The sequence below is a fragment of the Sceloporus undulatus genome, chromosome 3, assembly GCF_019175285.1.
Source record: "Sceloporus undulatus isolate JIND9_A2432 ecotype Alabama chromosome 3, SceUnd_v1.1, whole genome shotgun sequence".
NCBI lineage: Eukaryota > Metazoa > Chordata > Lepidosauria > Squamata > Phrynosomatidae > Sceloporus > Sceloporus undulatus.
The window spans coordinates 225,959,805-225,972,917 of record NC_056524.1 but is presented as its reverse complement, the minus strand read 5'-3'; the positions used below and the strand labels follow the sequence as shown (position 1 = coordinate 225,972,917).

General features: G+C 38.6%; 2 protein-coding genes across 3 annotated transcripts in view; one reads left to right on the top strand and one right to left on the bottom strand.

Moving 5' to 3' along the window:
• Nucleotides 1–3,908, top strand: part of LOC121927193 (integral membrane protein 2C-like) — a 37,572-nt gene extending 33,664 nt beyond the window's left edge. For both annotated transcript variants that reach the window (XM_042460816.1, XM_042460815.1), the window contains 2 exons: nucleotides 633–783; nucleotides 2,431–3,908. In XM_042460816.1, the coding sequence (XP_042316750.1) occupies nucleotides 633–783; nucleotides 2,431–2,522 (243 nt within the window). In that variant the 3' untranslated portion in view covers nucleotides 2,523–3,908. The remainder of the gene's footprint in view (nucleotides 1–632; nucleotides 784–2,430) is intronic.
• A 5,862-nt stretch (nucleotides 3,909–9,770) lies between these two features.
• On the bottom strand, nucleotides 9,771–12,624 carry LOC121926650 (lysophosphatidic acid receptor 6-like). Its single transcript, XM_042459795.1, has 3 exons — nucleotides 12,537–12,624; nucleotides 12,161–12,294; nucleotides 9,771–10,849 (listed from the first exon to the last, which is right to left on the bottom strand). The coding sequence occupies exons 2-3, from the start codon at nucleotides 12,278–12,280 to the stop codon at nucleotides 9,899–9,901; spliced, it is 1,071 nt and encodes a 356-aa protein (XP_042315729.1). The 5' UTR covers nucleotides 12,281–12,294; nucleotides 12,537–12,624; the 3' UTR covers nucleotides 9,771–9,898.
• Between the last annotated feature and the right edge of the window lie 489 nt (nucleotides 12,625–13,113).

The window sequence follows — 13,113 nt, the reverse complement described above, 5'->3', positions numbered from 1 at the left end:
GAAACTCAACCCTGGTCCTGGCCTAACATTGTGTTTGCATGGTGGCTGTGTCCCAGGGCTAGTGTAAATTCAGATCCAGTGTTAACTCAATTCCATTTGTTGCCCCATCCCTTCTCTGCCCGTTTTCTGGCTCTTCTGCCAGGGACGTAGCCAAGGGGGGGGGGTTCTTGGGGTCCGGACCCCCCCTCCATTAGAAAAAAGAATGGGGTGTGCTGCTGCGCCGCTGCGCCCAAGCCCCATTATAATGGGGAAACTTAGTTTGGCCCCCCCCCCCCTTTCCTAAAATCCTAGCTATGTCCCTGCTTCTGCTACCCAGCAGAGCCATGGTATCTGCAGATTGCTCTGGTGGCAGATCTTTCAGATGAGTTCTAATCTCCTATAGCCAACACATTTTAAAGTTAGGACTGCACTGTCAGGAAAATATATAATGTTCTAGATTTTGCTGACCAGAATAAGTTCTGCATGCACCTCCTTAATTGTTCTTATAGAAAGGTAATATGGACACAAATGTGTAAATAAATAAATAGTGTTCTAATAAGTGAAAATAATGGCTATTTATATGTGTGAAGGAATCCCCGATACCAAAAATTTCATGAAATTATTTCTATGAATTGTTAATTATGTGGTTTCAGAATGGAGGATACCTGCCACAAACCTACATTGTCGAGGAGGAGATGATAGTGATGGAACCTGTCAATGACATGTACCAGCTTGGTTCTTCTATTTATCTCCTATGCCATGGAAAAGAGGCTTATTGGCTGAAACGCAGGACTGCAAGGAGACGTAAGGAGACCCTTGTTTATTTTTGCCTTTGCTGCTATTTGTACTGCACTCTTCAAGTAGGCTTAGAATTTAGAGAAGCAATTTTGGGGTGTGTGGCTAAAGTTGATTATTGTATTTTAACCATTGATGACAATTTTGGAATGCTATAACACTATTTTAAAAATGGCTGCTACTCTGTACCTCAGTTTGGTTCCAGAAAGGAAGGAAATAGCTTGCAATTAGCCAGCACTGATGGCTGTGTGCAAACTAATTGTATTATTCATTATAAGTAAATAAGGAATGTTATAAGCCTCTGAAAGGAAATGGGATAAAAACTGTGAAGTAGCTAAGGCTGGAAGAAAAGCAAAAATAATTCTGTTCTACAAATCAGCATGACTCAAAGTATTGTCAACAATTATTTTAAAATTAAATCTTAAACCCCATTTTATTTGTCATTATGTGATTTTTACAGTTATAGATTTTTTCTTGTAAAGATCACATTAATGTTGTTTATGTAATAAATAATAAAAATATCCTGAAGATACATAATGGGCCCTTGTGATGCATGCACATATGTAAATTCAACTGCCTGTGACAACTGCATGCCGATAATAATAATAATAATAATAATAATAATAATAATAATAATAATAATAATAATAATAATAGTTTATTTCTATACCGCCCTTCTTGAAATCAGGGTGGTGTACAACAGGAACAATCAATACAATTAAAATACATTAAAAACAATACAATAAAATCCGGATAAAATCTCTCGGATAAGGGCTGATCTTGACGCTTAGAGTTAGAGCAGACCTGCTGAATCAATGGAATTATTCAGTGGCAGTGATGTAAACATGCATGCTTCAGCGCGCGCGTGTCCATGTTGCTGCCATTGAACAATATGGAGTGCAACTGTCCGTGTTGTTTGACATCTATGTGGGAGGCAGAACTGAACCCCCACCAATATGGAGGGCTCATTATATTCTAATTTGTTTTCTTTGTGAACCATTTGATGTTAACCACTGCCCTGGTGGTGCAGTGGTTAAATGCCTGTACTGCAGCCATTCACTCAAAACCACAAGGTTGCGAGTTCAAGACCAGCAAAAGGGCCCAAGCTCGACTCAGGCTTGCATCCTTCCGAGGTCGCTAAAATGAGTACCCAGACTGTTGGGGGCAAATTAGCTTACTTGCTAATTAGCTTACTTGCTGTCCACCGCTATGATCTTTGGAATAGCGGTATATAAATAAAACTTATTATTATTATTATTATTATTATTATTATTATTATTATTATTATAGTAAAGGTGGACAAGCTCCATGAGTCAAGAGGACTTTCCACATGACAGTTTATGTGATTAAAAGTGCAGTTCTCCCATGGCATGCAGCTCTTGAGCTCATAGTAGCATTCACGGGGATGACATACAGACTGTAGGCCTCACATTTCCTACATCTTAGATAGTAGAAAGGCCTTTTAGTTTGTGTTTTTCAAACAAGTGGTGGGGCAGGGGCTTGCATTGCTTTCTGCATTAAGGGTTGTCTTCATACTTTTATTTCCATGTAACTGACTCTTATTGAGTGTATGTGTATCACAACACACTTTCTTTCATGAAATGTTCATGCTGCTCTTAGCTTAATCTGGCTTTTTCATGTTTCTTTCCTCCTCAGATATCCATCGACGAGATGCCAAGAAGTGTCATCACATCCACCATTTTGCAAATACTTTTGTGGTTGACACAGTGATTTGCCAGAGATTGTGAGGGGTACTGTCTAGATGCAGCTACCCATCCCAGCAACCACATCATCTCTCTTGTTCTCTTCTTGAGAGAAACATGGGCTTATTTTTCTTCTTCTTCTTCCATTGTTTGTGCATTGCTAGCTTCTCAGGTCACTTATGATCACAGGATTTCAGTGTCTTTATATTGCATTTGCTTTTTATATTAATACTTTGCTGTGCTTAAGTTTACTTATTAACTCCAAAATATAAATAAGAGGCTTTCCTATTGAAAACTTATGCATTATTCCCTTCTGGAGGATGATTAACTGAGATGCCTATGGGTAGAAACAAAAGAAGAAATTAAATCACAAGAAGAGTATATGAGTGCCTTTGGCTTTTGACATTAGCGCCCACTAATCAGGTTCCATCTTTTTGTCTAGGGATCTCTTTCCACAATAGTGGAAATCTAGTGTGAAGGTAGTTCTTTAATAAGAGAGGAAGGTGCTGCTAGATTAAAGTTGTCTGATGTTTTTGGCCCTAAATAGAACATCATGGATCTGTGATGGTGCTTAATTTTGCAGAGTAGTAGATGGTGCCTTTGTTGTTCATGATTGGGTTGCAACTGATGCAGTTCTATGTTTCAAGATATAGATGTACAATCTGTCTTCGTACAGTATCAGAATACCTTAAGCCCCAGCAGTACTTCCAGCACAAGTAATAAACCAAAGCAGAGTAGCTCTTGCATTCTGATTTCCATAGAAAGACAATTGGGTGCTTGCAGTGATTGCCTAGAATGGGTAATGCTAACTTATGCTTTAAAAAAAAAACAAATTCAAAATCTTTACAATTTATCATAACATCTCAGTTTGCCATGTGGAAATAGATTGTGTGGCCCCATGTATAGCTGTCATATAACACAGATTTCATTATCTATAACCATGCTTGATGCTACTTTAATATGAGGTTGCAAATCATTTGTGTATGCACCAAAACAATGTTAGCATCAATGTTTAAATTTCTGCAAATTTTTGTCTGATTTCACCTAAAGAGCTCAGGAAGTGTGAGGTTATAAAGGAAAAGGGGCATTTTTCAGGTTATTTAGTAACTATTGCATCAAACCGGTAAATGTATGCCTTTCTTCTGAATTTTCTACCTACTTTTCTTCAGGTTATAAAGTTAGTATTTCCTTATTTGGTTCTGCGTGCTTTAAACTAGTCATTACTCTTGTTAACTTTGTATAAAACTACAGTTTGAAGGACAAAGCTGTAGTTTTCTGTTGGAACAGAAATTAGTTCAGAAAATTTTAGAATCAGTATTCTGGGGGATGGGGTGATCATTAACTGCTTTATATATTTTGTCTGGGAAAAAAATCCTACCTTTTAAGAAAAATGATGAGTATAATAAATTATTTTACTTCTGGTTTAAGTTGCCTCTCTGTGTTCCTGAGTGATATTCTTTCTAAAAAGAAAAGGTCAATTTCAGTAATATTGACAGTTTTTTCTTAGCTATGGTGGTAGCTAGTGTGCTGTAATTTTCTTCTGACTTTTTAAAACCCATTCTCTAATTATTCTAGTGTAGAGCATTGGGCATTTGAGCATAAAAGGTAAGTACTTTTTGTGTGTGTAAGTGAGAGAATCCTTCTTGACCAAAAAAATTAATTCTTGATCTGTCTGACTCAATTGATATTGGGCATGATGATCTAATTTGGCAGTTAAGTACATCTAGAATTATTGTCATTGGATTGGACTTGGGAGTCAACTGGAATGAAGTGCCTGGCTAGTTCTCCCATTCCTTCTCTCCATATTATCTGGATTTAATTGCTACTGTTAGAGTTGGGCCTAAATTTCATTTGTTAATCCCCACCTAAAATAGATCTGTTCAGTCAATGAAATTGACATAAGTAAATTCTGATTGATTCAATGGGTCTATTCTAATTGGGCTAACACTTGGATATAGCTTCTGGACTTCTGGGGCGCTTGGTCAAAGTAAAGAGAAGATAATTTTTCATTTTTCCACAATAGTTCATTTGAACCTTTAAACCATATTTCACTTATAGTCTTTGTAGGTTAAATCTAGTCTCTTCCAAAATTCATTAAAAAGCATACATTAGTCTTCTGAGGACTGTACTGCTTCAGACGGCAAGGGTTACTCCCACAAAGCAAGCAACAATTAAATATGCATTGTGCAAACTCTCAACTGTATTACAAAGTGATACATTTGCCCATGTCCTTTGCAAATATTTGAAGTTCTACCTTATGAATATCAAATATATACTTCAACTGGATACAGAGGGATTATTTCCTGTAAGACTGATGGGCAACTATGGCCTGATCCAGACCAGCGCTTTGCGCTGGCCTGGACACATAGTAGGGTTTCCCGGGGGCAGAGTGACTGCACGCCCCGCAACCCTACTATGTGGCAACGGCATCACAATGGCGGTGCCCCATGTACACAGGCACCACCATTGTGATGTAAGTGACACATGGTGTCCGCCTGGCACCACGCATCACTTATGTCGCAAGTGCGCCAATGGCGAACTCGCAAAGTCACTGCAGCATCGCACAAAGAACCTGGAAATTCTGGGTTCTTTTTGCTCCACAGTGGCAGCGTGCTGTTTGGGGGCTGCGCCGTCCCTGAGGAGCAAAAATGGGCGCTGGCACACCACCATTTCTTGGCGGTCTGTCCCGCGCCTATGTTGTTGTTGTGTGCCATCAAGTCATTTCTGACTTATGATGATCCTAAGATGAACCTATTTTGACAAAATTTGTTTAGAGGTTTGCCATTGCCTTCTATAACCAGGGCCAATATCCCCAACTGCACACTTACAAATGGATCCACATTTCCAAATGAAAATTTGCCAAAAATCCATCATGCAAGTGACTGGAAGTCTATTTCTGCTTTGTCCTTCCTTGGTATAAAATTTTGGCTTGTGTGCATGAGAGGAGAGCAGGTTGGAGGAGTCTGATGTTGCAGTTTGATTTAGTTGGGGGCTAAATGCAGCCCAAAGGCAACACTTTTCCTATCTCTTCTGTAAGTCTTCATTTAAGGCTGACTTTTGATGACAGGAGTTGTTGTTGCTGTGGTGTGCCTTCAAGTCATTTCCAACTTAGGGCATACCTAAGGACAGTGGCATCACTAGAGTTGATGTCACCAGTGTGTTGGTGTCATCCCCCCATTGACCTCTTCCCATACCACACCCATACAAAATCCTTAGTAATGGTTTTTTGTACTAATGTTACCTATAAATCATAATTCCCATGTATCACTGAATATAATGCTAATAGTTCTGACATAAACAACTTAGCACAATTAAAATTATACTTTTACATTACAATATCATACGCGCAGCCTGCATGTATTTGCATATACATAGTTTCATGTGCTTAAAGTAAAAAAAAATTGGTAAAATGTGATGTTTTAAAGCATTTTTAAAATAAAATTTTAAATGATTTTTAATTTAAAAATTAATTTTTTGAAATTTGAAATTTTATATTTTTAACAAAATATCTGAGGCCTCTCTTTTCTCTTCCCACTGAGACTCACCCCACCCACCCCATCTTTTCAGCATTTTAATGGGACACAGGTGAATACCATAGCCTGTTTCTGCCACAAGGCAGATGTTTGTGGAGTAGTGGTGTCACCCCCTCTTAGGGTGTCACCTGGTGCAGTATGCACCCCCGCACCTCCTAGTGAGGCCATTGCCTAAGGCAAACCTATCATTGAGTTTTCTTGGCAAGTTTCTTTAGAGGGCGTTTGCAATTGCCATCCTCTGAGGCATTCAATTTGTGATATTTGTCTCTGGACCAACACCATCTGCCCATAAAGGGGGATGGAACCTTATTATACTACACTGTTATAGCACTGTATTCCACTTTAATTGCCATGAAAACATCCTGTGGAATTCTGGGATTCATCGTTTAGTGAGGTGTAAGAGCAATCTGGCTGAGAATTCAAAATGCCCCTCCCTAAACTGCAACTCCCGGGATTCCATAGGATGTTGCCATGGCAGGTAAAGTGGAATATAGCGCTATAACCATGTAGTGTGTTAAGATCCTTACCACCCCAAAGATTCCAGTTTTTTCTTTACCTTGCACTGATCCCATGTGAATGTAGTGTGCATATGTTGTCCACATTATGTTGTTTCATGATACAGGGAAGGTTAGCTGAAAGAAATCTGTCTATGATCTGGGCTTACAAATCAACCTTAGAGCTGTGCTGCCACCCTACTCCATCTCCATGCTGTCCATGTACATCAGTAATTGCTTTGCATTAGCCTGTTGTTTCTATTATTTGCATCAATCAATACCTGACAGCTGAGCTTGGCACTACCAGGCTTACCTTTCTTCACCTTTGTGCCAAACTCTGTTATCACTGCGATAAAAGCTGAATTTCCCTTTCATTCAGTTCTTTGTTGTTTTTTGTTGCCTGCTCACTCCCCCTCTTGATGCACATCTATAGACGTTTCAGTTACTTGACACATTGCACATTTTAGTCCTTGGATTTACATGTTAACATACTTTTGTAATATAAGTTCTCTCTACCCCAATACTGTATCTTGCTTTGCCAGATGGTGTCAAATTTGCAAAGCAAACAATCTGACAAAAGTTTTTTGTGGGGTTTTTGGGCTACATGGAAGAACACGGCCACATAGCCCCAAAACCCCACAAAAACGATTGGATTCCGGACATGAAAGCCTTCGACTTCAAATCTGACAAAAGGATTTCTCAAAACGACACTTCTAAAGCAGAGGTGGGTCAAAGGGTGTGTACCCCGCATGCTTGTTTTTATCGGGAGGGGAGCCTGTAAGTTTCCCCTACTGCTCACTGCTGAAAAGGTTTTAAGATGAAGAAAGTGGTTTTGATGCTCCTAGAGCAGGAATGGGCAAAGGTTAGTCCTGGGAAAGGAATTTAAAAAAAAAAAACAATCTGGAAGCAAGCAGGTAATGACTTTCAGCCACCTCTTGTTTTGGGGGGGAAAAGGCCTCTCCTGGGTCTAAAATTGTGGTCGTGGTGGTGGTGAGGCTAAACATGGCAGAAATGCCTCACACAGCCTATAGGGATTGTTGGGGAGGTCATTTGGGTGCAAAAAAATTGATTTTAACAGTAGGATGGGGGTAACGTATCAGTATGGGATGTAATTTTTGCAAGTTCTGCTGAGCAGTTAATGCAGTCCACTAGCTTCCCACCGCTGCCCACGCGTCCTACAGAATCCCAAGCCTAGCTATGGAGCACAAGTGCTCTCATCAGTGGAAAAAACAAAACTGGAAGTAAACATTGGACCACTTCCAGTCCCCCCTTAACTTTTTTAGACATGGTATGATCAACAGTGGGTGTTGAGGAGGGAGAAAAGTGGACCTTCATCTGCTGGACATTGTTGACCTATTCTTAAAGGCAGTAGGCTTTGCTAGTAGGATTTGGTTTTTCACTTATACTCCCTGTTAATGATAGTAGCATGAAAATAAAGCACACAGGATTTGGAATTAATTGAAGCTGGTCTGGGACTTTCTACTAAATTCAAGATATTTTAAAGCTAAACTCTGTTGAGGAGAGTGGACTTATTCTACAGCAACAAGTTCTACTGTGACTGACAGAGGCAGAAAATGCATACCACTAAACACCAGTTTAGCTGATTTAGGCTGTAATTCTATATCCACTTATTCACCCTTGTTGAACTAAACACTGGATTGAACCAATTGTTGTTACTGTGATCCAATGTTATTATTTTGTAAGCTCTAGGAACATATCAAAGTGCAAAATCTCTAAAGTAGGAATGACTACATGTTTAAAAGGACTGTAGAAAGTCTTCTAAAATGTTCATTTGGATGCCTCTGTGTAGACGTAATTAAGTGTGGTTTCTTCATTGCCATTGGAAATCAACAATGGACTCTTCTAAATAGGACAGGATATTCACAGCCAATGGCGCCAGCAGCCTAGCCACTTCCTCTGTCTAGGATTTGAATGTGAAAATCTCTGAGAGTGTATAATTCATTGTAAATGGAATAAGAGGAAATGGAAATGGATACACCATCATTTTATTTCAGAATAGAACATAGGCACTGGAGGTATAAAGTCCACTTTGCTATATAAATCATGTTTGTCTTGCAAATTAGGAAAGAGATGGGTGAACAGTAGCAAACTGAGCCTGAACTGACTGTTCTGTCAACTTTACTGTCAGAAAAGTGAGGATTCATATTGTTATGACCAAGGGAGTTTGCCCCACTATTAGGTGATCAAAAATGGCACAAGTAACATCAGAAATAATCAGTCACAAGTAATCACAAAAGTTAGATGATAGGGCCCACAGTAACCTGTGCAATCAGAGTTTGATGAAGTTACTTTTTTGGACTACAGCATTTGGAATATAATGCTGGCTTGGCCACTGCCTAAGAGTTATAGTTCAAAATAACTTCCCCAAGCAGTCTCCTAAATGTATTCTCTAGTTTGATTTCTGGGAAAATAAGAACACTTCATGTGACATAATGACCAGGATAAGCTTGGGTGTTTCAGTCACTTAGTGAATTTAAAGGGGATTTAAGAAAGCATCAGGCAGTTTGTTCCAACAGGAGAATGGTTTTAATATAACAATCTAATATACAACCCAAATTGAACTGATATACACTCAAAAATATATACAGAAAGGAAAGGGAAAAAAGAAAGAGGAAAGAGGAAAACTCCATATATAACTAAAACACAGTAGGACTATGACCCCTGCTCCCAATCTTACTGTATTGCAAAGAAAAATACAAAAGAGAGAGAAGAGATGTTATTCTACAATTTCTGATCCAACTAAATAACCTTACTAGAATTACTAATAATTATAACCACAGATTACATCATTAGATTTCTTATTGCTCAAAAAGTCCATAAATAGCTTCTAATCTTTTAGCAAACAAATAAATTAATAAATCCTCACTTGGTTTGTCTTTTAGATCCCTCGTAAATCTGTCAGTTTGGGCTAACTCAGCAAACTTGACAATCTTCCGCCATCAGTGCTTCAGTCCATATATGAGCAAATGATACTCTTATCATATATCGAGGAAGAAATTCATATTTAATCTCCAGTTCTTTGTCCAGAATAATAAAGGTTTCAATTTTGACCTGACTATAAAGGCACCAGATCAGATAGCTCTGATCTGGGAAACTAAGGAGGGTTAGCTTTGGTTAGTACTTTGATAGGAAACCATTAACAAACACCAAGAGGGAGGCACTGGAAAAAACACCTCAGTGTGTTCTTTGCCTAAGAAAACCCTATGAAATTCATGGGATCACCATAAGGTGACAGGCGACCTGGAGGTGTGCACACACAGACATACATACACACTGCATTAAAAAAGGAGAACTTTTTGCTTGAATAGTGGCTTCTTTGTGTTCCTCTTCTATCAGAGGCTGAACAACATAATGGCTGAACTGACAGAATGACTTAATCAACATTAATTGCATTACTCTCATTCGAAACCGGTTTTAGAGACTCCTTAAAAACAAAATAAAAGCAGATTCCATCTAGAAAGCAGTTGAGGTTAGCCCAGCATAGGGTGATCTGAAGAAATGTACGAATGGCTTCCTGACCATCACTTAGAATACAATTTTTCACAAGGTAATACAATACCAAGGCCACGTGGAAAGGAGCAAAGCAGACCAGGAATGTAGTTAGGTTTACTACAAGTATTTTGACTGACTTGCTTTTGATTGTGGGAGGACTGTCTGGCTTTCGGCTCTTTTGCAGACACAAAATGATCTGAACTGTACAGAGGATCATAGCTATTGTGCTGGCAAGAAAGACTGTCTCCAAGGTTACGAGCAAAATTATGTTTTTCCAAATATCTTCAGAAAAGCCATGGAAGCAGAATTTGGGACTATCATCTTTATGCAGCTGGTAGGTACATGCTGTTCCTGCCCAGACTCCTGCTGAAATGATCACACAAGTTATAGCAGCTTTTCTGGGAGACCTCAAGCTCACAGCTACAAAGGGGTGCAGAATAGCAAGATATCTATCCACACATATACCCAGGGAGATGAAGATACTCCCATACATGTTCACAAAGTATAGGCTTTCTAGGAATGAACAAAAGACATGTCCAAGATCCCACTTTCTTTTATCATAGGAAATTATCTTAAAGGGTAGGGCAAAGAGTACAAAGATATCTAAAATCATAAGTGTCACCATGTAGATCACAGACTCTGTTAATCGCCTGATCTTGTGGAAAGCAAACCATATAGCCATTCCATTGAACAGTACTCCAAGGATAAATGTGGGAATGTATATAATTATCTGGAAAAGCTCCACAGATGGTAGAATAGGCTGGTATTGTTGGCTAGGGTTGGCTTGAGAACAGTTGGCTTGAGAGGTGCTTGTCTCCATCCATTCATATTTCTTTAAAAAGAGAGAGCGAGAGAGAACACAATGAAAGCAGCAGTTCACAACTAGAAAGGAGGTATTTAAAACAGTTTCAGTGGCATTGCAGAAATGCAGTTAGTAAAATACTGTACTAAATTTTTGAGAGATGTATTAAGCGGATTTTTCTAAATCCACCTTTTGAAATTCAACATTTTGCTAAAATTCAACATTTTCTGTAATCCTTGTGCCATCAGATTGTTGTGTGACATTTATCCAATATGAGATTATATTACAGTTTTGATAATATTCCATCATCATCACCATCATCACCATTTACATCCCCCCCAGTTGGATTTCAAAGTGACTATGATTTCCACTTTGCTCGTATAATGCCCCTGAGTAGTGATATTTTCTGAGATGTCAGGCCCAGAATAAATGTGCCTTTTAGCTGCTGAAATTTTCTTCTTTTGGCTGCCTCTGGTTGTATGCCTTAAAGTTGTTCTTGATTTGCAAAAACTTTAAGGAAAACTTAACACACAGTTTTCTGGAGCTGAGTGTATATGTCACTGGTACTATTCCCATTTTGTTGTGTTAAATTTTCAATTTTGTATGACAGTTGGGGGGCTGTTCGACAGTGGAACACACTCCCTTGGAGTGTAGTGGAATCTCCTTCCTTTAAACAGAGGCTGGATGGCCATCTGTCGGGGATGCTTTGATTGAGAGTTCCTGCATGGCAGGGAGTTGGACTGGATGGCCCTTGTAGTCTCTTCCAACTCTATGATTCTATGATTCTACTTGGAAAGGTAAAAACAAAAGGGTAATGTTTCAAAACTGTGTTCAGGCCTCAAAAAACCCTTGTAAAAACAAAGATAAGCCTAATTAAAATGGTTACTAAGAATGTTGTATGCATTATGAATGTATGCAGAGACTGAATTTATTTTAATAAAAAGTATGTACACCTAAATAGTCTTCCTATCGCATATGCACACAGAGACTGAATTTATTTTAATAAAATTTATGTACACCTAGAGAGACTTCACTGCATCCAAGGACCATTATCTAGAGATGCGAATGCACAGGAATCCTTTCATACGCTACACATATCCCATAAAGGATCTCTTTCTCCCTTTCCTCTACACATCAGCACTCTCACACTCACAAGCTATATACTGCATATGCTTCCCAGGTGCAGGCTCTTCTATCTAGTATTCAGACCCATGAAGTCCCCTTCCTGGATGAAAACAGGCATTAGCAAAGCTGGAGATAAAACAGTATATATAGTAAGCCCATATATAAGTTAAAAGTGGTAAATAAATGAGATACAGTAATACTAGTTAAAATTCTTACCCCAAAACTGTTCTCCATAGATACAGCCAGAGTGTTCTTGGGCAGTATGTAGAGAATCAACAGTAGGTTCTTCTTTATAAAGCCCTTTCTGCCTTTTCTGGAGCAGGTTAAACACTGCATCTGAAAGGTAAACACTAATTTCCTCCAATTAATACAGCAAAAACAAACAAAGTTGAACAGTATTTAATTAGCTCTGTGCCATTATTTGCAGGAAGCTGCTGCTCTGCTCTGCTGTGCTCTAATGTTCTTCACAACCGACATCACATCTCCATTTGCTTTCATATCTGATGCAATCATAATGGTATTTTCATATGACTGTTTCAACCAGTTCTCCCCACCAACCATCCCTTATTCTACAAAATATAGCTTAACTTACCTGAAAAGCAGAAAAGAAAATGTTCTTTGATGTGCTTAACTTACTTCACTTGAAAGGTGAGTGACAAGCTTCTCAGCCTGAACTTGATTAGTCAGTGGGAAGCATGCTTTTTGAGTCTTCTCCAGGGACCTAATGTGTAACCAGACAATGTTATATTTCCTAAGCCCCAAACAGCTATGCTTCAGCTTTGTGAAAATAATTAGACAAAGAATTAGTGGGCAAAAGCTGCATGTAATGAATCAAATGAGACTATGCTATCGCAGGATAATGCTCACTTCTGGAGGAAATCACAAAACTGATTTTAAAATAAATTTGTGATTTATTGGCATATGTTCAGTCTGACTCATTTGTGGAATAAGTACGGATGCATGACATTAGATCTATGTTGTACGGTGTATTCATAAAGCATTTGAAAAAAAAGCATCTCTAAACAGCTTTGCCAATTTTCCCAATAGGCTACAAGTCATCTAAACAAAGGTAAACATACAGTATATGATCACATTTTCATGATAAAATTCCCAGATAATAGGCACTTTTCTAGAATGAAATGTCTGGATGTATTTGCGGCAAACAATGA